This window comes from Trematomus bernacchii, unplaced genomic scaffold (assembly GCF_902827165.1).
Source record: "Trematomus bernacchii unplaced genomic scaffold, fTreBer1.1, whole genome shotgun sequence".
Lineage (NCBI taxonomy): Eukaryota > Metazoa > Chordata > Actinopteri > Perciformes > Nototheniidae > Trematomus > Trematomus bernacchii.
In genome coordinates, this window is record NW_022987851.1 from 875,632 (window position 1) to 899,814 (window position 24,183).

Sequence of the window (24,183 nt, forward strand, 5' to 3'; positions counted from 1 at the left end):
TGCCGTGTTGGCGGGCTGCTGCGAGAAGCCGACAGTGTGAGCTGGCTTACTGGTGTGGTTTCCTGGTTGCTGCGTGGGGTCGGCGAGACAGCGAGACACAGCGAAACCCAGCCCGAAACCAGCCCGAGCACACACACCCACAGCCTGGCTGTGAGTCTCAAGATTGAGTGTGTGTGTGAGGAAGTCACTTAACGTAACGGCTCCGCGGACGTAACGTAACGGCTCCGCGGATTGGTCCATTGGGTCGTCGTTACATCACTTGGTTCCCGAAAGAAACAAATGGAAAAAGAGAAATCCCCAACGAGGCGTTCTGGGGCAGCATAGACAGGTCTTTTCTGTGTTAGAGTTTTACTCGCTACAGGGTGTACTTTGAGGGTTTGTGACTCTGCAGACCGTTTACATGCAGCAAAAGCTACATAACACACAAGGGGATGGGTAATAACCGGAAAAGCATGACATGGGCCCTTTAAGACACTTGCACAAAACATTTGAGTTTTTTTTTTTTTTGCACAACATGCAGGTGAAAGCAGTACTGTGTTTATATAAATGTTAAAGAGGGGGAAAAAAGGTTTTCTCACTTACATAAATAAATAATCATAATTTTGCCAATATTGATCAAAAATAATTGTGATTATCATTTTGGCAGAATAATGTGTATTCAGTGTGTGGGAGAGAAACTCCCTCTGGAGGGAACACAGGGATTTGAGCCTTTGCAGACCATTGACATGCACAAAAACCTATAGAATTCACTACAGGAAAGGGCAAACTACAGTACATAAAGCATATCAGGGACTCTTTAGGGATTCAAAATAACAATATATATTTAGGTATCGCATAATAAATATTGAGATATTATTTATAGGCCATACCTCAATTGTACATTGGACGACAGAACTTGAATTACCTAGAATTCCCATAAACACCTTCATCAATGAGCAATGAGTGGAGAAAAAAGTACCATAAACACTTTCAATAACTTTTATTTTTTCCCTTAATAGATCTGTACAATCAACAAATCAAACTTAAGATGAGCAAAAACTGATCTGTACATGTTAAATGCTTCTGGGCACAAAAAGCTCCACACCCATTTAAATAATCAAAGGATGACTTGTCTAGCTATGCAAACACTTAAAATCAGTCCCACAGTCGAGAACATTGTGTGGAACAGGGGGAGGCAGGATGAACCAGAACAAACCAAAACAAAAAATATAAATGTTCCCTTTATATCTTTCTCTCCAGTGTTATAGAAAAGTACAGTCAAATATCTTATTTACAGAGAAATGAACACAACTCTAGTTTGATCAAACTGATGTTTAAAAGGTGTACTGAGGGTTTGTCTTCAGTTATCTGGATTTAAAAATGAAGGGGACAGACAGTTGATGTGAAAAGGAAGGATGCACACAGGCCTACAACAGACGATATGGCTACTGCTCCCATTTCAGCACCAACACCTTCTTTAACTACACACACACACACACGTATGCATTTCCTACAATCCTCTCCATTCAAGCACAATCCTGCATGATTCACTAATCAACCATTCCTGAGATACATTATTCAAATGATTTGATGTTAAGGTGTTTTGTTAACTTTCTTAGTAGTGCCAAAATGTACGATTAAAGCCCATCCTGTCATTCAATTTCAAAATAAAGCTGCCTTATTGCTAGGGTAACAGTGATTTAATGTCCATTGAAAAGAGATGTCATAAAATATTCAACGTATTTCATGTTAATGTTATTTAGAATTACAGTTATTGTGGAAATGGATCCCTTTCCGCCTCATCAGGCCGAGTCTAACATTGAAGCACAAACACAGGGAAGGTCCCACACTGCATACACATTATGGTGATACATTTTAGTAGAAATCTGTACTCGGATGCAGACTGAAGTGAAAACAAAAACAAGTGGTTATCCCTGTTCAGCAGGACCTTGTTCTTCAAATTTAGATAGAGGAAGGTTTCATAAAGCAGCATAACCTCAACTCATTCAAAGGTTTTAATAGAAACCCCAAAATTCCTATGTCACTTTTTTCCTATTTCCATGTCTGTTTCTTCACTGTGCGTTGAGTCGATCCAGATTTTCTTAATTCCGGTTTAAATTCCTAACTGGATAAAATGATCTGGATTTGGCCAAAGAGTAACAAAGAACTCGTGTTGATCTTGGGTCACACTACAACATAAAGACAACAGGCTTATGTGTAAACTGACATCTATGTGTCCTGACGACTTCAAGGTTTTTATTCCGACAGAACAACCGTTTACATTATTTAAATGTTTTATGTCGATCATATATTTTTGGAAATACAATTAGGGCCACATGTGAAATCAAATTTGAGATCTAAAGAAACGTTTTTTTTTCTGAGTTCTGAGATTAAAGCCTGACTTTTCCCCCAGAATTATATAATAAAAAAAAAAAAACATAATTTCCATGCTCCTATTCTGTAACATCCTAACTTTTAACATTCTAAATTATACTTTAAGTATTCTGCCCAAATGTGTTTTTATTAATACAGTATCAGGGTTTGTCTAACAGATTACAGTATAGCACTCATGGCTCTTACAAGGTTTGTGATGAAGACTGGGAGTTGACCCATAAAGTCAGACTTAGATCAACAATTTGGACATGTTGCCATGACAACCGGTTCCAATCCAAGCTCCTCAATGACGATATGAAGAACAAGGCCCTGCAGCTTGTGCACACCGTGCCGTTTGCTGTGCACTCTAATAACACTTAGTGGATCACACCTCAGTAAACCTGTCATTTTTTAACCAGAAGACACCCATACAGTAATTGGACCAACATGAAATATTGTTAGGTAAAACTCAATGTAGTGTTTCCTTCAGATTGAGTTGTTTAACCATCTGTTAGCAAGTGTTTCTTGGAGGTGCCATCACCAAATGGGAGTGATCTTAACAGTTCTGTCAGTTTTAAAAATTCAACATTTCTTAGAGGTTTACAAACACACCCTGTGTAACGACTCGGCTGTATACTGCAAAAAAATGCATCGTGAAAACATCGAGTTGAAAAAAACCTTGAGTTTCGAATTTTCAAAAGATGTTTGATGGCATTTTGTCTGGGAGGTTGAACAGTTGGTGGAGAAAGGAGGGTTATAGGCTGGTGCGAGGTGCAGCAGCAGCAGGGTGCTCCACCAGGGACCACCATCACCATCAGTCTCTTTCCTTTCTGCCCCCACGTTGTATCCACACAAAAACCTGCTAATCTACTTTGAAATGTAGTGGTCAGTGTTGACAGAGTGTCTGCAGAGTGACGGAGGCCTTCCACGATCCAGTCAGTGAGCAAAGGCCCAGAGCCACAAATTAGGTAGGATGGGAGAGGGGAAAAATATTGGTTGAACCTTTATTTAGTTACAATATAGATATTAAAAAAGTTTTTTTTTCTTTACAAGTACCTCTTCCCTCTTTCTTTGAGTCCTTTTTGTGTACAAGAACCAGTGGGGGGGGGAGGATTTTTTTGAAGCAGTGCTGTTCTCGTGGATTATGCCCGCAATTTTTTTAATTTCTTTTCAAAAAGGAAAGGGAAAAGAAAAAGAGAACAAAAACGAAAGAAAAAAATGAAAAGGAAAAACAATCTTCAATCCAGTGGTGTGTGTGTGTCACTGCTGATCACAAAAGAGTACGGAGGGTGGTGGTGGGGGGCGGAGATCAGAGCATTTTAGGAGTTCAAAATCCCTCCACCCAAACTCCCAGACCCCTCTCTGCCAGCGTGCGGTTCACTGAAATCACCTGAAACACCAAGAGACACAGTATTAAACACATTATAGAGACCTTATTCACATGATATGATGCTAGAATATAATGGAGAACAGGCCTGCACTGAAAAAGCTTATATTAATAAAGTTTGACAAGTCACAGTATGCAACTTGGACTTTATTGGCCGTTTGCTTGGTTAAATATGGCGTTCGCTAACAAATGATGGCATACCAGAAATGTTTTAGTCGATACCAATACCAGTGAAATTCCACGATTTTCTAAACCAATTTTATTGCAGGGTTGAAAACGAATAGTTTCTTGACATTAGTAGTTTTATTGATGTAAAATAATATGCTAGTGCGAGGAAGTTAAACTGGTTATAATTGTATTTGGTCACATAAAAACGAAATGTACAAGATTACATTTGACTATATCAACATTTTGTTAGAATGTACAGTCATACAATGCTATTGTATACTGAATAAATCAGATTCAGAATAAGTCATTTATCCCAGGGGAAATTAGATTTTGTGAATGTTGCTCTAGTTAAGAATAAATTAAATAGAATAAATATATTTTATAGAAAATGTAAAATGTTGAATAATAGGTCAAATAAAATGGAAGTCGAGTAAAATGTGCACACAATTTATAAAATTTTAAAAGTTGAACCCATCAAAATGCAAGTCAGTGGAACATCCGTCAGCGCTGTTGTTTAACCAAGCAGGACTGTGCTGCCCTCCAGCTGCTAACAGCTAACATTAGCTAGCTCTCCTCCTGCCTTTCAACACACTTTTAGACGATTTCCAAAAATAACCCAAAAATAAGGGGTGCATCTTTCAGACAGGTCAATAGTGTGTTTACTGTGTTCTTTTGGATTGTAACGTGACGGCGCCTGCTTCCTACGTTCAGACTCAAGCCCTGAACCTACTTTACATACAGAACAGTAGAAACACATACCGTCCCATTTACAGACTTCTGGCATAAACTTGGTAATAGTTCCTGTCACATCCATATTACAAATATGCACATGCAACATGATCCCTTTTCTTTACTTAAACTACTTCATTTCACTCTCTTCTCGACCCACAAAATAAAGTCTATTGCATATCTTAGTTTGGACAACGGGGATTGATCCCTGCTTGTTATGGTGGCACAAACATCCTAACATTGCAAAAGAACTGCAGGCACCTTTAAAAAAAATTAAACTTATTTTGTGTTAGTCGTCTGTAACAAGATTTTCTGTACTGTGTTAAAAATATGTGCAAACTCCATTAAAGGTAAAAAAAAAAATCATAATACTAATGATGATTATGCTGTTGATATGATTATTACTTCAATGTATGCATTCATTTTAGCTCTTTTCAGGAAAAGCTGTAGTGTCAAAAAAGTGTGTTCATAATGACAGTTCGCAACAAAGAAATGTGGAAGTCTTTTCAAAGCTAGGCCATAACAGCACCAGTATACGGTGTCACGTCCAGTACAGAGCAGTGCATTATGGATAATGTGAACACCGTACCTCGTCTCCGACCATGTTCCACAGGTGGACCAGAGGCAGTCCTGTGTTGTTGTCGTAGTTTGAGACCTACAGAGAGGGAAACACAGGCGGTCAGTGAGCTGCAGAAGACTCACTCTGGTGAGGAGTTTAGAGAGGGGGGAGGGGGGGGGGGGGGCTCACCTGTGCGAGCAGAGCAACTCCTCGGGTCATCTCCTCCAACGCTGCTGTGGCCTCTGTGGAAAACCGATCCTCTCCTGGGGGGGGGGGGGGGGGGACATTTCAACACGTCAGAAAAAGAGCAACACAAAACCTGAAGCTTCCTTTTGGTCTCGTGTGATTTATATTGGTCAGCGTTCCACAAATAGCTTTTTGACCATTATGGGTTTACCATCAAGGGGGCTAATAGTGCATTTTGCCATGTAAGTACAGAAGAACACCATTTGAGACAGCCTTGGAATACTAGCACTGCCCTTGTAGTAGCAGGCCTATTGTTTTCAGGCATATACAGGTTTATGGTTTATTGAGTTATTGGGTAAGTGTTAAGAGTTAAGACTGTTACACAAACAACGTTGTACCTGGAAGTGGGCCGATGCTGTCGAGCAATACTTCGGCACCTTGAAACGGTAGTGTTACAAAATCAGATCTGAAAAATAAAAAGAAGAAATCAGTCAGACAACATGTTAAAAAATATATCTCATAATATATAAATGTGCATTTCCTATGGTATTGCTGCTTGCAGCATTTTCAAAAAAAAAGTTATCATCTAAAAAACGTCCACTTGTTGAGGACACACTCACAGAGCTGGACTTCATACCGACACATGTAAAACTTACTTTAGTAACTTTTATAAATGTAAATACCTACTATACTGACAGTTGGTTACACTTAAACAAACTATTTGCCATTTGGAACACCTGTAACTCCAAAAACACATTGAACCATTTCGCCATTGCTATGTGGGGGGTGCCTTCCTCTGTGTGACATAGTTGAGGATTAGGCATGATGCTCGTCAAACCACCCACATTTAAGAAACAAAGCCAATAAATAATTGTCAAAGTGTGCGTGCAGGGAAAGGTCCTGTAACCAGGTGTTTTTGGATAAAACAAATGATTGTATTAAAGGTCCCATCATATACTTCTCTGGTTATTACCCGTCCCCTTGTGTGTTATGTAGCTTTTCTGCATGTAAACCAGGGGTGGGGAACCTTTTTCCTCTCAAGGGCCATTTCAATTTGTTCAACATCCTCCGAGGGCCGTACAAATTATTGACCTCTGCTTAAAAATACGAAAATCACAGCCCATTCATTTTTTTTAAATGTTGAAGTTAATCTAAAGCATCAATCTGGTGCACTTTGAGAGCAACATTAGGAGCTCTATGGATACATCTCTCAACATCCATATGAAACAGAACTGTAAGCAGATTTATTTTTCTTTATGGATATTTTACAAATCACTCCCTTTTCAAACTGTATTCTTGTTTATTAATAACAACTTTTTACTGTCATATAGTATTTTATACCTGTTTACTTTATTCTGTTATATTTTTATAACTATAATGATCATATAAAGATGTGCCTTTACCTCACTGGTTGTAGAAAAAGCTTCTTATATTCGTTAGCATAGCTAGCTAACCAGATGCTAATAACAACAAAGGTATTGACAGTATGATCAGTATGACAGATGAACAGATCGCCACTGGGCTTTCAACTAAAGACACAGCCACGCACAAACTGCAGCATGTGTACGGCTCCTTATGGGTACTGCAATTTCTGAAGTGCCGGAGCGGTGTTCTGGTGCTCTCCGTCAGAACTACACCCCTTTCAGACGAGACATATACCACGTGATGACACGTTAGGCTCGTGTTGTGTTCAAGGACCCTGACCAGGAAAAACAGGCACTCTCTTGTTTAATTCTTTTGCGGTCTAGATTACTTTATTTTTTCCGTGTGTTTATAAATTACCTTTATAAAGTACCAAATGGTCTCGCGGTCCGTATACGGCCCGGAGGTTCCCTACCCCTGATGTAAACGGCCTTCAAAGTACACCCTGTAGCGAGTAAAACTCTAACACAGAAAATACCCGTCTATGCTGCCCCAGAACGACACACACACTAATCAGAACAGAGTGGGCAAGCTGACCAATCAGAGCACAGTGGGCTCATAGAGAGGGGGGGCAGGAGCTCCAACAAGTCGTGTATGACAGAGAGTGAATACACATACTATACAGAGATGCTGTATGAGAAACCAATGTGAGTTTGGAACATTGAACAATGTAAATCTATTCTAGTAGACCTCAACAATGGAATTATGGTCAGTAGAAATGGCCATGACATGGGACCTTTAATAATCCCAATTGGCCACAAAAGAAAATGTACAATTATGTGGATTATTTTTAGTTTAAAAAAAAAAAATCAAAAATCTATAGGAAAATAAAAATGAGAACTGCATTTTAATATACACACAAAAGAGCACGTAACCTGTACAAGGGTTACTCTGGGTCAAGCACTTTTGGAGAGCAGAGTTTGAACCGCTACAATGAAACTATGATGAGCCGGATTTAAGAAATGCCCTTCCATTCCTTTTATTCTACATTTTTTTTGCGAGAAACCTCTGACACTCACCTTATCTGCCGTAGTGTGTCGATCTTAACTCTGTCGTAGCCTCCGTAGTCGACGTATCTGATCTCCACTTCATTGGTTTCTTTGTCGAAGGTAATGACCTGAGCTCTCCACCAGGCTCCCTCCACTGCCGGAGCTGCACAGATCACACCAACTGCAACACACAGACAAATAGGAACAATATAAAAGCTGCAGGTAGCAGTGAAAGAGGGATTTCTAACAGTTCTATGCTACTTTTGTTTTTGCTTGATTGTTAAAATATTCACATAGATTGACTTGTGCAATGTCCAATTTTGCAGTAAGCTCAACATTTGGTAAAGGCAAAATAGGTAAAAATATCATGAATTAATGAAATAGTTTGTAGCTGCAGAGAAGTCCTGGCCTATAAACCGTGTTCTACAAATAAATACAAATCCTTGTTCGGTACAGATCCTCTTAAAAAAACATGATCATTTCAATATTTCTTCAATGTTCAGCTGCAAATGATTCACTGCATTTATTATGCAATGCAGGTGTGTGTATTATTAACCAATAAAAAAAATCAGCTAATAAATAAACATTTAAATATAATCATGGGTTAGGACACCAAGCTGCAGTGTATCAAGTATTATTTTAATTATAGTAAAATTAGATCCACCTTTACCAGCTGAGACATTATTGCATAAAGAAAATCATAATCCAGTTATTTCATGCATACGTTTCTCAAACATGATTACTTTTAGCGTTTATATATATTTAGATGCCAATACTTTTGTACTTTAAACTATTTTTAACAGTAATTCACAATATGGTATTGTTACTGTTACTAAAGTAAAAGATCAGCGTACTACTTCCACCTCTGTTATCATCTTGCTGTTAATATAAATCAAAGTGAAACTAACACAAACCTGGATGTACTTTTTTGTACACTATAGTGTAAATCACAGATAAGAACGATCATGAACAATGGGAGGTGCAGTTGTAGCTCTAGTTTAAAACATCAGTGTGTGACCCGGCCTACCTTCAGCGGGTGAGGGCAGGGCGGGGGTGCCCGGCTGGGAGTAGCAGAGGAACATCTGCTGGTCGAGGCTCCGCAGCGCGTGGTAGGTGGGGTGGGTGTGCTGCTGCACGAACACGTGACCTGCAGACATGATGTTCACCACGATCACTTCCACCGTCACCCCGCTGGGGAGCAGGAGCTGAGGGGAGGACAGGGAGGCAACAGTTAGCGACAGCGTTGTAAAAGAACAGGCAGACAAGGGAGGAAAGAGGTTGCCGCAGAATTAGCTGCTCTTCACTAGCTCTGTATAATAATAAAGAATCAAATGTAATACTCTTCTCCTTGCATACAAAGCCCTTAATGGTCAGGCACCATTCTATCTTAAAGAGCTCATAGTAGCCTAATGCCCCACTGTGGCATTATGTTCCAAGAATGAGGGTTATAGGAGTCTCCAAAAGTACAATAAGAGCAAGAGCCTTCAGCTAACCAGCTTCAGGTTTGTGTTCAGGAGGCGGACACCCTCTCTACATTTGAGAGCAGGTTCAATAGTTTCCTTAATGATAAAGCTTATAGTTAGGTCTGGTTGAGGCTTGCTTTGGATCAGCCCCTAGTTATGCCGCTATAAGCTAAGACAGTCAGGGGGACTTTGCCCTTTCTTCTCCTCTCTATCTCTATGCACCCATATCCCATAAATGCAATTCGTTAACCAAGCATGGCAGGATGGCCTTAATAAAGTTAGTGTCTGGATCACGAGTCGTGGCTGTGCCAGTTGTCCTTATCCTGTTTGACACCCACTTCATTTTTTTTTTGACATCCTCCTGGATCTATCTTTTTCAAAAATATATTATTTAGTTGCTGCAAACAATTTGCTACTGTTGAGGGTCTGTGCCTGCAATGTAGTGGCTGGCTAAGTACAGGGTTCTTACACCTTTTCCAAAGTCAAATTCAAGCACTTTTCAAGCATTTTCAAGGTGCATTTTCAAGCTTTTCAAGCATCTTACAGCTGTTGTAAATTACATATTTATATACACATACTTAAACTCAAATGATTATTTCCCTACCTCACATTAAATCAGATGTTCTTTATGCTATAAACAACCAAATGTGTGTTTCATAATAGCATTCTACATGAGGATGAAAAATTTAAAATGTTAGAAAAGAAAACTAAGTTTAATATTTCAAAATGTGTGACCCATCTGTACGTAGACTGGGCATCCCATATAACCTGGCTGAGCCAATATAAAACAATCAGCCAAATAACTTTTCAATATAGTATTGATTACTATTTTTGAGGTACTTTTAGGTTGGCAGTAAACATAAGTCAGAGGTAAATGGTGTACTTTGACTCCACTACATGTATTTAATACCTTTAGTTACTTTACAGATGTGGATGAATGATGTGAAATATAATCAAGTGTTAAATCAGACTTTAGTTCCACCTGGAGTAAATTCACAAGCTACTCTGTAGTATACAAAGTCATTCAAACTAGCTGCAACTTTACCAGCTTTGAGAACACTTTAATGATCAATCATTATAAAACATATCATATACAATTATTAGGGATGCTCCGATCGCCAATTTTGGAGCCGATCGCCGGAATCAGTATCGGCCGATACCGATACCGCTTTCTTTTCCTCTCTCTCTCTCCTGACAGCCCGTCAGTATCTCCTGCAGCTCACTGATCCAGTAATGAGCGACCCGACAGTGAAGAATAAATATATTTATAACTAGTTTAGCTTGTTCCAGAGGTAGATAAAATAGCTAAGTGTGTTAGGTCTAACTCTTAATGTGTGTTCTGCTCCGCTCACCGGTCCGTCACAGCGGGTGGAGCTGCAGGATTTCTGCTTCACACACACGTTGCATACCGCTATTTTATTGTCATTTTCGGACACTTAAAATACTGCCTAGTGAAGCCATTTTGGCGAGCTTGTTTTACCGCGCACAGAGAAAAGTGTCATGTATTTTACATGCAACGATAGCCTAATCTAAAATGCTCTACGGCGTACCTTTCGTGTGGTGTGTGGCTCGTCAGCGCAGAATCTCGCATCGTTATTGTTGCACACTTTGCAGGAGGCTACTCTTGGGCTTCGCTTGACCCTCGTCTTAGCCATGGCTTGTATTTGTCTTCTGCTAGCCAGCGCTCGTTGTAACTGCAACCTCCTGGCATACCGTCATCTATCACTCTCATCAGAATGCCCAGGTCACACACGTAACAAAAACACTTGCCGGTCACGCGCATTGCGCGGGAAGGCCGGAGCGGAGCTGTTTTATGTAAAAGCGAAGCAATTAAGCGCGCTCCGACTTCTTCATTTTCTTTTAATCTGAAAAGCGAAGTAAAGCATTTACAATTTCAAGCACTTTATCCCAAATTCAAGCACCATTCCCAAAATTCAAGCACTTTTCAAACCTTGAAAACACCTCGTACAATTTCAAGCATTTTCAAGGATTTCCAGCACCCGTACGCACCCTGTAAGTAATTAAATAGTCTTCAATGCGAATGGTTGGCAGTAGGAAGCGCATTAATGACCTCGTTAATTTAACACAGTAGAGTTAAGTGATGCGCTGGAGAGGTTGCGGTGTCGAAAAGCGATTCATAAATGTTTAAAGAAAAACTCTGAAGTGAGTCCTTGACAAACTTCTGAGGAATAATATTTGCAGTTCAAGCGGCCGTACGAATACTGCGTTTTTTAACTGCTCCACTGTTGTCAATGTGCTGCCGTCTATAAGCACTACGGCTGTGCGTAAAGAGGAAAAGCAACTTTTTTCCAAGTCGGAAAGAGGCTGTGATGTGCCCTGCTGACCGAACGGGCTGCTTCACCATAAAGCAGAATATGAAGTAATAACCGAGAATCAGATGTGTGTGGACTGCAGAGTGTAGCAGCAGCTCTTGTTTTGAGCAGATCTAAAAGGTAAACAGTGGCTGGCTAAAAAGTTCTAGATGACATCTATTGCTGTATTCACTTAGTTTCCAAGGTTTTACAGTTCTGCTAAAAGGAGAATGAACCTGCAGTGTATTTCTTTACCTCACAGAACTGCAGCACACTCTTGTGGTGCTTCACCATAACTCTATTGTGACCAGGGCTGTGAAAAAAATTCATTGGGCATGTACACTTCAGATGTTCAAATATTTTTAGATAGTTTGTTTGGTATGAAGTAAACCTGTTCTCTTTGTTTCAGCCAGCACTACACCTTAATTACACTGTTCATACCTTCTCATTCATTTCGCCACTAATCACAAATGTTGCATTTTCTAGTTTCAGACTTATTTTGTGCATGTTGTGTTAACTTGAGCGAAGTGTACCCGCACTCATGAAGGTTTTGGTATTGTGTCTTAACTATCGCACTGAGCAAGTCCGTGACTGCAGACATCACCAGCTATTTTGTATTTGCAGATGTCTGTTGTGTCAGAGATAGACTAAACAGTTTGTGACATGACCATGTTACTCTAAAGAAAGACGGATTAAGAGTTGCAGAAACGACTGAAATGTGCCTCTTGACCCAACTCTCAGGAAAAGTATGTGATAAACTCCAACTAGCACCAAATTGTCTCTTTTAAAGTCATGCTACTGCCTACATAGTTTTTAGGGTTGAAAATAGGTGGCATTAAGTAAACGGAGAGCAGCCAGAGAGCCCAGCCTTACCCAAGAGGTCATGGGAAGTGATGGCAACGTGAGTGGTGGTGGGGGGGGTGCGTATAGGTTGGTCAGGTCCAGATCTTTAAACTTCTTCCCGATCAGAGACAGGGCTTTGTCCACCTGCTGCTGCGTACCTGGAGAGAAACACAAGGTTTTAGGGGTGGTTAAAAACAACACTGATGATTAAAATGTGGAGTTGAAATCGTTTGCATGTGAGTTTGGCGGTGGGGGGGCTCACCCTCTATGTGGCAGATCTGGAACTCCTGAGTGTAAGGCAGGGTGGAGATGTAGATCTTTGCACCCGAGTTCTGCTTCAGGAAACTCACGTATCGTCCCTGCTTCCCTATTAACCGCCCTACAAGATGCTGGAGCAGGAAGGAAACAAAAGTTAATTTACACAACCGTGGACCAAACATATCCAAAATAGAAAAATAAAACACATCACTAATTGCACCCTGAACATCTTAATACATATCGTCTCAGCTACTTTGTACTAAAACAACACTGGCTGTGCACTCTCCGCAGTGGCAACTACTCTGGAAAGTTATTTATTCCAAGAGGGGATTTGGTCAGCATGTTGTCACATATGAATAGATACATTTCAAGATTCTAGCCCACTGTATTAAATGTTTCATTTTGCCACTTTAGTCCGATGGTTCCTCACAAAAAAACAACTCATATTTCAGACAAGTTTATCTTTGAAAACGGCTTTGGTAATTCCCTTTAACCACTGGGCAAATGTATCTTTCAGTGACAGGACTTGTTTGAGCATCAGATACATGTGCTATTTCCTGTTGGTAATTTGACAAGACTACATTGTAAATGGTTGCTGTACGTTGAAAATGCCCCGTATTGCAACTTTTGGAGGGGTGAATTTGCTGACTTGAAAATGAAAGGTATAAATAATAAAAAATATAAATGGTTATCATGCAGCAATATAATTTATAGAGTTAACTTAACTGAGTCAAGGGTGCAATCTTCGTTGTTTCTTGTCTGCATGAGGTTGCCAAAGTCAAACAATTTGAAACCCTTCCCCTTACAATCAAGACTGACATCAATATTGACTTTAAAATGTATATTGCCTACAATTTTAAGCTTTTATTCTAATTCCTTAAATATTATCAATAGCCAATATAACATTAAATAACTGATTTGCAGCAAACATTAGCATTTTTTCAGAAATGGTGTGAAGGGGGATCAAATCCCGCCACACTTGGAATTCAGGTTTCACTTCCAGAAGTCCGGACTCACCTTTGGCACCTCGATCTCCCAGACGACGAGGTCGGAGGTGGAGGCGGCGCCGTGGTTACTCTGGATCTCCCCAGCCCCCATCGTGCAGCCGCTGTCCACAGAGTCCATACTGTTCACATCAGAGCCTGCACACACAGAGTCATCGGTCACATTTTGGTAGCGTGATATGAATTCAAATTAATGTCAGTGACTTTTGGTTTTTGCAGTGCAGGTATATTACGGTATTACATACAAATAAAGCGATGTGTGTCCAAACATCATTCTACCTCTTATCACTCTACTTTCAAATTAGAGGGAACTTGTCTTATGGAGAAGAACAAAATCAATACAACTGATGCGTTTATGGCTCCAAATATCAATGAAAATAAGATACAAGCCCACATGTGTTTAGGGAAGAATTGCCTGCCCCATAATAGAGGTTGCTTAGTAAAAAGCCAAGGCTGGTTTTTTGTTTTAAATAAACTGTATTAGTGAGAAACCTGAATCTGAGCAAAAAAGGAAATTTGGAAGCCAAAAATACTGTTTCAAAGTTTTCCCCCCTCTAAAATAGAGGGGCCACCTAATTTGTAATCTGAAAAACCACAACCATCCAAACTGGGAATCATCCTTGGAGAAACTAAATGCTGACAACATTGTTAAAATCTCAACTATGTACTGTATATGCTTGAAATCCACATGGAGAGACAGTTTGAAACACTGCACAGCATTAATCTGTTGGACCGATAATGTACCAAATTGTCAGAAACGTAGCTGCTGCTCATCTACAGATTTGCTGGGTCCACTGTTTTTTAACCTCGACACACAAACTTGACAAACTGACAGTAGCAGCGCTGCCCCCACATAGACGGTGAGCCGCGGTAGTTTAGGTAGGTAGCGGCCAGTCACACCAGGTAGGCAGCAGCATATACCATTTTTTTTAATGTGTTTTCTGCTTCAGGGACGTTTTCATTTTGTTCAAACCCGCGACGCTCTGCAGAGCCACAGCATTACCTCTTCATTTTTTACCAGGGAAGTGATCGGAAGTCGGCAAGACTCTCTGAACATAGGATTCGTATACAAATCCTGAAAAAACTCCCTCCATGGGGAGACAATTCCTCGTGCAGCAGGAGACACCCTTTGAATTACTGTTAAGTTACTGCAGATTGCCCTCAGTCAGTGTTCTTCATAGTGATTGACAGCCTTCAGATTTTGCCCGTTATTTGAAAAAAAGACGGCAATAGTGACTTCGGCCAACAGTACTAAATCACATGGCCCAACAACACATATCGGCTACTGCAATAGCAGTGTTTCCCTTAGGATGGAGTCTTAGCAGCGGTGCTAAGGCACGCGGGCCCAGCAAAATACTAGCGCGGAGCGCGTGGAATTTCTTTTTGTGTGCGCGTGCGAAGTGCGCCCCGCCAATATGTTTCTATGTGTCTGCCAGCACAAGAAAGGCTCTTGAGGCTCTACAGGTGTATTTTGCTAAATCACCTTTATTGAACATACAGTAACACAAATACTACACATCCACATAACAAACAATCAAAATAAAATGTATGCAATTTAATTATTTTAACCTGCTTTATTTGGGGGTGGACCTCACATCCCCTAGGGGGGTCCGGGGGCATGCACCCCCGGGAAGATTTGTTTTTAAATGCATCGATCTGGTGCACTTTGAGCACAAAATGAATTTATGGATACAGCTCTCAACACACTATATTAAATAGATAAAGGTGTGCTCTCTCTAGCTCTCTCGCTCTCTGTCTCACAGAGGCTGTGCTCCTCCGTGGCGATGACGCGAGCGCCACGTATTATTCTTTTAATGTATATAGGGGAAACACTGAATAGGAGAAGGTCACCTCCTTATTTACCAAAGTGCCTGCTCTGTGGACACTGACACAACTAAAGTAAAAAAAGGGCTGAAACAATTCAAGTAACCGTTACTGAAAAATTGGTAAGTTATCTTGTATATTTACCCGATATAATGTACTCCACATCAAAATATATGAAACTACAACAATAAGGCAAATTAAAGTTCTATTTTCCTCATACAACGTCTCAAAACTAAAAAAAGGTATCATTGGGGAATCTTCTTTGGAGGGTCGAACATTTGAGAAAATAAGGGAATCGTTAACAAAAAGTTCCTTAAAACAAATAAGATAATGAAGCTGGGAACTTGTACTTTGGTCCACCAGTTACTGGGAGATGTGAACCCTGTTTTGTGAAGGCACAGTCTCCCTGAATGTAAAATATTTCACCCTCAATCACTAACGTCAGGTGAAAATCACCCCAACACGTGCCTTTTGAAAAATGCAACTCAGACAGCAGCAACACAATGAAAGTCACGTGAACACAATTGTGTTGGTGAAAATCACCCAATGTTATTTTTCTAGGGTGAAAGGTGTGCAACAGAAGGGTAGACATTAGGTCTGTCAAAGCAGCCCCACGACAGTTTGGATAGTCCTTCCAAACCAACACGTACCCAAGACCGAGAAAAGGGACGAGTGCACTTAGACAAGTCTACTACACACACATTTCTGGCGGAGAACATCATGGGTAGATGACATCAGTATGTAATGGTGGATAAAGCTGCAGCAACAGGTATTGTGCGATATGACTGTCAGTTTGGCTTATGTGTAATCTGAACCCTTTTATTTATTTTTTTTAATTGAAGTTTATTTGTTTTCATCATTTTAGAAAATATTTGTTATATAAATCGCAGAATGTATAATGGCACTTAAATGAACTTTAGGGGTGAGTTTTTGCAGATGCTATGTATTTGATTAAAAAGTTAAATAGATTTTTCTTTAAAAAAAGGAAACCAGGCAGTTGTTATTTTCAGAGATCCATCCTATTCTCTATATTTGCTGCATTTATTTACTTTTGTATTTATATACATTTGCAATAATTCCCCCTTGTCTACTCAAGAAAAAATGTGTCTATTCTGATTAAATGTACGCATTTTCTTATTTTCCAACGTTGTCTGCTTACGTCTACATATAGAGGCCAACCAGCCTGATGTGCTTCAGGTCATTGCGCTTACATTCTGTACAAACGTGACCACATGACACACTTTGAGTGACAGTCACAGTAAAAATGATTTAATAAATACATTTAAAAGTTCACATAGGAATAGATAATTATGGGAAATAATCAAAAGTGCAACATTTAAAAATGAGATGATATATCATATTTTAGCATTAAGTAATTAAAGCCTACTTTTATTTGTAATTGAAAATGTAATGGCATATTATTTAACAAGTCATGTTTTTTTTTTTGTATTTTCTGTTCTGCAGAGTTTACAACACAATGGTTTGAATCAAAAGGGATGAAATTAAAATAAAATATCAGTTGTGAGCTTTTTATTGTCTGTACACACAATACCTCAGAAAAGCAATGGTACATGACAAGATACTACTACAGTATACCTCCTGATTATGACATTTTAAACATTCTCCATCAATATCAAGTAACATGCCACAGAGATAATTGACAGAATGATGGCTCACCTCCGGACTGATCCGTCTCTGCCTCACACGTCCCGTGGGCTCCGTTCCTCAGACCCATCCCATTGAGCCTCTTAATGTCACACACAGCATCCTCTGAATTTTCCTCAGTAATGGCCAACACTGACGCCTCCGCGGCCGCCTCGTCCAGCATTTGAGGCGGCGTGGCTTCTCTTGCTGACAAGTCTGTAACCTGGATGGCGTCGAACATGCTGTTCTGGAGGTCCTCGTTGCTGATGCCGTCCTCAGAGTGGCACATGCTGCAGGCCGAGTCTTCCGTCAGCGCCGCAGATTCCTCGCCTTTCAGTTTCGCGCTTAGCGAGGGCGAACTGAGCGCCGCTTGGTGCGACGGCGTTACCCAGTGGCTTCTCTGTGCGTGGTTTGTCTGATGAATCTCGTGAATGACCTCCACGGGCTCCCATACCGGAGCCGAGGAGCATCCGTTGGGAATCCCTTGCTCTTCCTCTCTACAGCCCGCCTGAGGGGGGCTTGTCAGAAGGTGCTGTGCTGGTGCTATGATTGGTTCCTCTTTGGAGAATAGTCTGCCGCTGTCCAGGGCTGTGCTGCTGTCTGTGCCCTGGCAGCTGGTGACACCGAGGACCTCCTGGGTGGCTGCCGAGATGACCTCAGTTATGAGGCCAGCTGCTAGGAGCTCCAGATCCTGCTGCTCTCCACAGCCGCTGTGCACCTTGACGTCCTCAGATACGGAAGTGAACTCTGGGCCCAGGGAGGCAGGCGTGCTGGTTAGAATGTGTTGTTTGAAATCCTGTTCTGAAGGGGGTGTCTCTAGTGAGCTGCCCTCTGATGGCCTCACCATCTGCACTCTGGCTGGGGTGACGGCACAAACCAAGATCTCGTCTTGTGAATTAACAGCGCTGTATTGTTTCGCGACTTCCCCCTCGGGCTCCGGCCTCTCGGCATCGGAAAGGTATGTTGTTGTGGGGGGGGAGCTGGTGACTTTGGTAGACTGGCACGGCATGATGACATCTTCAACAATGTCTTCTGGAGTGGAGGCTGGGTCTTTGACTAGGCGTATCTCCGGTTCTTCTAGGGAGGCAGGTGCTGAGCTTTCCTCCTGGTATTTATGGTCTTCCGACGACACCTGCAGGGTTTCTTCCTCTCCAGGTGAAGGTAGAGGGGAGACCGAGGGTTTATGGACTTCCTCTTGTCCTATTCTGCCAAGGTGAGGGGCAGCTTCCTCTGAACTTTGTTCTTGTAAAGGCGCTGCTTCAGTGTGCTGGACATGGACCTGGGAAATATTTTCATGTTCTGTTCTCAGGTTACCGTCCTTTGCATGTCTGTGGGTTGGGCTTTCTGTACCATTTGTGGGGGATACAGTGCCTTTGTCAACCACACCGTTGCTACCTTCTGTGGTAGATGCTTTAAGGCCCATAGCAGTTGGAGTCCCCTCTAGGCTGTCATGGCGGATGAGCCGCTCTTTCTTCCGTGAGATGTACCACCACCAGCCGATCAGTGCAAGGACTCCGGGCAGTGTGTAGGGCACAACAGAGCGAAACCTCAGCGGCATTTCCTCAGGACACTAACAGCTACACCTGAAATACAAACACAGATAGGTATTAGTTAAGGGACACTTCACATTAAATAAAAAGGTATGGCAAATATTTGGAAACCTGTGTGGAACTGCCCGTTGGTTGTAAGTTGATTCAAGAGTTAAGCTTTAGTCTTTCACCCAACATATAGTGGTAAATGTAAGAGATGCCATGTGCGGCGGCGAATGAAAACAACAAAAACTTTACTTTTCATGTTTAAAATCCTCTTAAATATAGATTACAAAGGCATTCCACTTGTATATTCACATGACAACTACCCAACTCTGCAATTGTTGAGGTCAGGATTATAGCAAAAGCTAAAATTGGGGTTACTGGACCCATGGCACTGAAGAAGTCTTTGATAGTTACCTGGAAACTTGACACTTGGATATCTTGATCTCGTTTTTTGCCTTTAATGTTTCAATATTTCTTATCATGCCGATCTACAATCAACCATGAACCACAGTGTAACCAGTTGAGAACCTTTTGTTGCAATAAGTGTTGGGAACCAAAACTAAGTTGTAAATTAGATCCAAATGGAGCACGTTCTTTGACCCTCTGCCCGCTTCGAAGTTTGTGAAATCAAGAAGCGATTGGCTCAGTAATGTGGTGCATGGTGAGCAGATAAAAGCCACAAATAGAAAATCAACAGTTGAGCCTTAAAGGTGCACCAGATGAATCTCTCCACAACCCTAACGGTACATTTACTCTCGATGTGAATCAAGTTACCACCGGAGTACGTTGAGTCTTAAACACCTCTTGCTGGTCGAGCACGTGGCTGATGCTGACATTTCTTTCTTTTGAAAGCAGTGGCCAGGATCAGAAAACTTGATTTACTGCCTGCTGTATGTTGGAGCCGTTGTTTGCCGGTGCACCAAATCAAAACTAGAAAAATTATTGATATCATTCCAAAACAGACTTAATTTACAGGTTCAATAAACTATATGCAATGCAAATATACATTGTGCAAAAGGTTTTAGAAATATTAATAAGTGATATAGGGCATGTGACCTACTTTGACCCACTCAATCATTTTAAAATCAAGAACCATTACAATTCGGAATTGACGAGTGAACTGCTAAAATCCAAAACGTAACCCGACCCACACTGGGTTGAAGGTCACAGGGGTGACTAAATGTTCAGCTTGTACTCAGGAAATCTGCCCCCAGTGAACACATTGGAACAGACCTCTGCAACTCCTGCCGTGGTGACTCTGTCCAAGTTAAAAAAAGGACATGTGCACATGCCTTTCCTTAACAAACCTGGCCAAGCCTGCCTCCACCACTAAGAATGCATCACATGGTTTGGCTAGGACTCAATCATATCCGCCCATGCTCCCAGACACGGCCGTCCATTGCAGCCACACACAAATATATGATATGTATATAAGGACTTTTGACCTCTATGGCTGCTGGCACTACCACCTGCTCTACGTAACCAACTGTTGGCCTGATGCAGGCTAGCAGTCCTTGGATATACTTTCCACATTAGTAACAGAAAGAACTGCCTTAAAGGAAGTTGTTGTGCCAGAGCAAATTTGTTAAAAATAACAGTTTATGTGTTAATAAAAAAAAGGACATGCATTATGTGACACCATCAGGGAAAACCCTGGTTGCGCCAATGGTTCAGCAGCCACAGTTTTCTATGAATTTTAGCAACATTTAGGGTCGGCCTACAAAAATACATCATCACTGCACCACTAAATTGGTAAAAAGGATTTCATATTTAAATCCTAGAAGCTTAACTGTTCTTTACTTGTTATATTGCACCACAAGGAGCACTGCAACAACATACATAGGAGTATCAAAGGGGTTATGGTTAGGGGGACCAGGGAGAAGGAATTCATTTCAGAATCCGGTTTATTGCCAGGTACGTTTACACATACAATGAATTAGCTTTGAATTAGTATGGTGCTTAAATATTAAATCATTTTCATCTAAGCTGAGATCCATGGATATAACCTGGGTTGAACAACACGGTATTTATCTAAATGTAAATCTAATTATTTCATCTGCTCCACCATATGATGCTTTAGAATTATTAATGCGAGAAACTAAGGGGTTTATCAAAAACAAATGTAATCAAAATCGAATACATTTTCCCCTTTGATTTTTTTTTATACAAGGTGAGATTTTCAGTCTGCACCTGATAGGGTAGCTCTAAGGGTGAGGTGAGGTTAAGTAAAAAGTAGGTCAAAAATGAGATAGAACATACATTTGTGTACTTAAGATGCAGTTAAGTGAGCAAGATTAAGTTATTCTTAGTTGTACATTCAAGACTGCTTAGACATCAAAGTTCTGAAAGTCAGCTTTCACGAAGTATTGCACCAATATGATCCATTGTTTGAAAAACCAAACAAGCCGTTACATGTCAGAGCATCCTTGAAAGCAGCAACAGGAAGGATTTCTAAAATGCCCCGTCTGTGCCACATGTTGATCTCAAAAGGGAAAGTATTAACAATGTAGATTTGAAGTGAATACAACAGTTATGATACATCAACAATATGGCAATTTAATATGCCATTTAATAATGAGAATAATTAAACTACTGTTACTCCTAATAGAAATTCAAACTTGAACAAAACTTGATACCATTCAAATAATTTACTTCAAAGAAAGCTTTAATTAAAAACAGCAGATCCCAACTTTAAGCACAACTCAAGACGTATTGTGAGCGTTGCCATCAAATTTAATTTGTCCAAACCCTGCTGCTTGCTGTTCATCAAATTTGCTACAAAATAAGTAGGGGGAGACTTGCAGGAAACTTAAAAGTAAAGGAAAAATGTATAGAAACATGTCTGACATCAAATAATAAAACAAAATGGACAGTCCCTGAGCTCCAGAATTAAAATGATATCAATGATTGCTCCAAAGCTCCCAACATAAATCATGGCCACCTTAAGTGTTACAGAAAGGTAAGGATGAGCCTGTACATGTGAAATGGAGGCCAGCACTACAATCACCTTGGGCAAGGTTACTACCATTTCAGCAGTCAAACTAATCTAGAGCTTTTCTTACAGGTCGGACTGTGTTCATTTGTGCTTTTCATGACCTTTAAGTCAAGAATCACACTGTGACCTTGGATAGGGGAGTGGTCAGGCTGTAGTCGGGCTGTATTTACAACGTGCTGAGCACAGGGAACCTAAGCAGCTTGCACACTGTATACAGAACAGTCTCTCTATGCCTTACTGACAACACAACGTTACTCTGTACTAACGGGACATAGCGTCAGAACTAGAAGCCTGGTCGTTCAACAAATGTATCGCCAATAAGGAGAAATATTGGTTAGTAGGCTGATACACACTGTTAAGTTGAACACGTGAAACGTTTTACAAGTGTTTCACACTGTTCACCGAGCAGACACGTTGTCTGGAGTTCCCGGAAACGCATTTGTTAAGGTTGATACTTTATAACCATTATAACACCTGTGTGGGAGCTGCGTGTGAGCCGCGCATGTGCAGATTGCAAACCAGCGCGCTGTGTGATTGTGCATCAACTGCTACAATTTAATTTAACTACCCTTCATGTTAGATAACGTTACAACAACCACAATTTAGCTGACAAATAGCCCAACCCAAATAATTGAATTGCCCTTTACAAGCACATGTCACAGAGAAGATGTGCACCTTAGCCATACCAAGTTGTCTGCTGTTCACGAGGGTCATAATGCAAACTTTTTGCAAAACCATTGCCGCTAGCTACGTGCTAATAATACCCACACAGTGAGTGTGACTAGCAAGAAATAATCCCATTGACGTTGTCTCGTGTGGAAATTAGCTCAATACTATCTTTACAAACTCCGCCGTGTAACGCTACAACAATTTCATCACAACACAGACCAGCTAAAGGCATTAACTCGTAGCGAGTGCATTGACTGCCCTTACGAATCTGCTAGTTTAAGGTTTCATCGCAGTAAGCTTGTGAAGGGTAACGGTGCGTTTTACATGTCAGAAATAAGACTCGGGGCTAGCATGTTCCTCCTATTTCACAAGAGTATGTGCAACTACAGTGCTTTTTGTACTTCAGTTAACATAGCACAACCCTTCAATGAAACTATAAAACGTGGGCGGTATGTTAGCATGCAATGAGAACAATTTATAGAAACTGTAATTTCATTATTGCCGCTCGGTGCCTCATACATGCCGAATTTATCAGGAAACACTGAACAGCCACAGAAATACAAGTCTCAGGTGATAACATTCACATCGTTTTGCCAGTAATGTAAATTGACAGATACATACAGCGGGTTTGGCGTAACATGGTCGGCAATGAAATCCGGTAACAGAGGTGGCTGTGACCTAACGCTAACGTGACACTACTGGGAATAAAGCATGGCTGGCTGGGAGGCCGCAGTGAAGGATACAAAGTGTGAAGTTAGCAGGCTAGCCCCGCACACGGGATACAATATAAAAACGTCTATGGGCATTAACACAAATTAAAATATCGTGGCAGCTTATCGCAAAACCGACGCCTCGTGTTTTAAGCTAGCTTTAGGCCACAAAATAAAGGCAATTCATCACACAGCTTTACAGCAAATGCACCAGTGGGGTCCCAGACTGACGCAGGGTTTAAGGACGCTTCTGGAGTGCTGCTTTCCTGCATGGGCCGCAGACCTTCCCGTTAGCCTATTAGCTGGCCTGGCGAAAAAGACAGCCGACTAACTTACATTCTTACTGCAGACATCCTATAGTCATTCATTACAATGCAAAACACGAGACCTTTTTGTTAGTAAGTGCACAGAGCCCTCATGAGAAAGGGAATTAAGGTAATCTAAGTTACACAACAGGGAAAGAGGCTAGCTTCAGTATGCTGACTATGTTAAAGGAATATGTGTAGGCTAGTTCAATGACATGGGATTACTGCACTCAGTCGGTGACACAGTAAACCCTGGACAGCTTGCAGGGACGCCAACAAATGTTAATGGATGTGGTTTTGTAGCCTTACGAGTTGATTTGAACTAAGTCACGCTGCTCGAACATGGTGCAGATGGCTAAAGGCTTGCATGGTCCTTCACCTACGTTGCATATGCGCTCTTTTTAGTTTACTTACAGTATTTTAAGGTCCTCGGTGCCGCCACGATGAGATCAATATTGATGGTAAGAGTTTTTTAAACGTGTCCCTGTGGAAAGTCAGCCTCTCCTCCCCACGTGTAGACCGACGAGCAGCACCAGTCTAAAAAAAAACAGACTAAACAGCTGATGAAGTCTCGCGATACTCAGCTGTTCAAGCTGTCTTTAGTCTCGCGTGAACTGAGAATGCACCGTTTTCGGACATGCACTCCTGGACGTTATCCGGATGGCCATGTATTTAACATGTTGGTCTCAGGTTTTTATACGCGCTTGGTTAACTTTAACATTTGAGTCACTAGGACAATTTTAAGATGTAGCTGGGAACATTTTTATATTATGTTCGACATTCAACATCAACTTGCAGGCAGCAGCAGCACAAGGTTAAACACACGCAC

The 24,183-nt window shown here is 41.0% G+C and overlaps 1 protein-coding gene across 1 annotated transcript; it reads right to left on the reverse strand.

The window, feature by feature from the left end:
* Positions 1-963: 963 nt before the first annotated feature.
* On the reverse strand, positions 964-23,933 carry akap1b (A kinase (PRKA) anchor protein 1b). Its single transcript, XM_034113119.1, has 11 exons — positions 23,769-23,933; positions 17,174-18,723; positions 13,686-13,810; positions 12,673-12,799; positions 12,441-12,568; positions 8,820-8,997; positions 7,823-7,973; positions 5,780-5,847; positions 5,385-5,458; positions 5,226-5,291; positions 964-3,742 (listed from the first exon to the last, which is right to left on the reverse strand). The coding sequence occupies exons 2-11, from the start codon at positions 18,696-18,698 to the stop codon at positions 3,680-3,682; spliced, it is 2,505 nt and encodes an 834-aa protein (XP_033969010.1). The 5' UTR covers positions 18,699-18,723; positions 23,769-23,933; the 3' UTR covers positions 964-3,679.
* Between the last annotated feature and the right edge of the window lie 250 nt (positions 23,934-24,183).

Coding starts and splice junctions, on each gene's coding strand:
- akap1b (XM_034113119.1), bottom strand. CDS start 18,698: ATGCCGCTGAGGTTTCGCTCTGTTGTGCCCTACACACTGCCCGGAGTC. Junction 12,800..13,685: donor GGGAGATCGAGGTGCCAAAG/GTGAGTCCGGAC, acceptor TTCCTGCTCCAG/CATCTTGTAGGGCGGTTAAT. Junction 3,743..5,225: donor GGAACATGGTCGGAGACGAG/GTACGGTGTTCA, acceptor TTGGTGTTTCAG/GTGATTTCAGTGAACCGCAC.